At 42.3% G+C, this 2,560-nt stretch overlaps 1 protein-coding gene across 1 annotated transcript in view; it reads right to left on the bottom strand.

Annotated features, from left to right (window-relative positions):
* Window positions 1–2,325, bottom strand: part of T265_04435 (hypothetical protein) — a gene marked incomplete at both ends in the record, with an annotated part of 29,114 nt that extends 26,789 nt beyond the window's left edge. Inside the window, one exon of the mRNA XM_009169180.1 lies at window positions 2,252–2,325. Within this exon, the coding sequence (XP_009167444.1) occupies window positions 2,252–2,325 (74 nt within the window). The remainder of the gene's footprint in view (window positions 1–2,251) is intronic.
* Window positions 2,326–2,560: the final 235 nt, after the last annotated feature.

Genomic DNA, 2,560 nt, shown 5'->3' with positions numbered 1-2,560 from the left:
CACAAACTGAAAGGCTTCTGTAGGAACTACAATATGATTAGAACCTATCAATTCCACTGGTTAACTAAACTAGATATCTTTATGTATTATAGGACATTCGCCTTGATGGCTGATCAGCGAATGACGCTCCATATAGGCGGTCAAACAGAAACGTTGACGGTGGGCTCGTGATTGGTTTCGATCGAAATATTATCCTTGACTTTGCTGCCAAATGGATGCCTATTCGTAGATTCCGAGGTATCACTTAAGCCAAATGTTACGTTTGAAGGGTAAACGCACACCGGCCTATTCCTTCGTATTTAACACTAGCCTCGGTCCGAGCGCTACTGACTGTATGGTTTTTGGTTGTTTGTCCATTTCCATGCAACCTCATATTTCAGTAAGTATCAAAACACGAGGATGCAGACCATATGAAATCGTTAAAGAACTAAGTTGACGAGAATGGGGAACCACGTGGCCCCTGGATAAATACAGAAGCTGGCCCATCACTAGTAGTTCCTTCGGTCAGTGGGAGCTGCAATTTTTGCAATGGCATATCATTCAAAAGTGAAATGAGCAAAGTGAGATGGACATACCCTGTCACGCACGATACATACCTTATTTACACTAACTCAAAGTCACCATTTCAGTTTAGAGTTGCACCACATCTTGTGTCGTTCTGACCATAACCTGATTTTCTAAACCATTTCCACATGCAGGCCTAAGGTTACCAGATCACCAATTTTCAGATGGCATTGAAATCTGTTAGTTACAAAGGCCTTCTCAGTTGGCTGACTGGAAGAACAGGAGAAAAATACTATAAGTAGTTTGGGTAATTTCTGCCTTATGAGCAGTTCGATTTGCAAACCAGTCTGCTTACCATGTAGTCAAAAAATAAGTGAGCCAGAACTCCTAAAATAGATATCTAGCTTCGAACACAGAATTCGAAACGACGACACTGAAGATTGGTGGATTGTTTAATGAACTGGTTGGACTGACAATAAGTGTTCCTTAAGCGAGACCAAAATACCTGTACATCTTCCACTGTGCCTAGAAAATGAACGGGTTGCGATGCATTGTAATTAAATACGTGGGAACATAAAGGCCACAAAACCAGTGCTCAGGTGGGCTCCATCAGGAAAACGAGGAGCAGTAGCAGGCAGTGGAAAGATCAAATGACGGAAGCACCGAATTAGGAGCGACCGGTGAGAATAATTGTGATTACAGGTTACCTGATAGAATACTTCGAAGAGTAATGATTAAAGTGCACTGAAGGGAGAGAGTGAGAAAAGAATAATTGACCTCATATGTCAAGTGGAATAAATGCACTTGGAGCTGATAATATGCATGAAAGTTGGGATTGACAGGATTTGTTTCTTAAACTTCGTTCGCATTGGCCGCATCTTCAAAATTACCCTGCATATTTCGAGTCCGGCGGTTACTTATGTAAAGAAGTTCTCGAAGTTACCCATCGGAATGGTTTCCAGCGAACCTATAGACCATACTGATCTGATAGCCATTTCAGTCTTAGGTCCTACAGCTTGTTTTGGGTCCATGAGAACAAGATCCTCGGTTCACTAATCACCACAGCCTACCGTACCGTATTAGTTGTTGGCCTCTTTGATGAGAGTGGCAGTTAGACTTTAAACGGCTCGTCAGCATTCTGGGAGACGCCACATATACTGTATCTGGTATCCGTGTCGTTTTCTGGTAACTGCTTTTATAAGCAGAGTGACCTGCATTACCCAAGCCTTCTGGCTGGTTTTTGGTTTGTTCTGGAGCTCTGCATCATTGCCTCCCCTCCCGATTTCCCTGCAGGTAGCTGATTTATTATACGCATTCATTTCAAATCGTTTGGACAACCCGCTTGATCTGGTTTCACCGATGCCTGTGTTGATATAAAGTTTTTCGAGTTGTTCCGGTTGTTCTTCTCTGTCCGTCTGTTCATTGGTTGGGCTGGAACATCTGACACATTGTACTATAAAGATGATCTCTTCAGATAAGCTGCAAACCTTCGGACATTACTCACCTTCATTGATTTTTCTGGCATATCTGGTGTGTTGTGATAAGTCGAAAGAGTTTCCGACTGGTTCCTGTCGGGCCTTCTGCTGAAATCAACTTGGTTCAACCACTGGTTTTAATCTCTTCTGTTTCTGGGTTTAGGTTTTCTGCAGCGTAGTGTGTAGAGGCTTTGAATTACTTATAGTTAGCGTACACTACGCTATATGTCTCCACCTCCTTTCCATGATAGTCAATGTCTCGATAAACTTACAATGTCTCTGTGTTGAGATTCGAGCCAATACCCGTATGCCGTTTCAAAGGAATTGGTTCGCTGCCGAATTTCATCTATGGTCATGTGTTAATTGGTCGTACCTTTTAGATAGAGGCTATTGTTCGTGTATTCTAATAGGTGCTCTTCTGTCGGTTAGCCAACAGTAATATTTTGTCACTTCTGCTGGTTTGGATTTGCAATATACAAAGGAAACCTAGTTACAGCACCTGATATTACCTTTATCGAATACAGATACGTTTGTGCGCTAGTGCTAACTTGTCCTACAGTAACTTCGGGGATATTCCTGAT

Source organism: Opisthorchis viverrini (assembly GCF_000715545.1).
Source record: "Opisthorchis viverrini unplaced genomic scaffold opera_v5_73, whole genome shotgun sequence".
Taxonomy (NCBI): domain Eukaryota; kingdom Metazoa; phylum Platyhelminthes; class Trematoda; order Opisthorchiida; family Opisthorchiidae; genus Opisthorchis; species Opisthorchis viverrini.
Note: the sequence above shows the minus strand (reverse complement) of the source record. Positions and strands in the feature narration are given on the sequence as shown.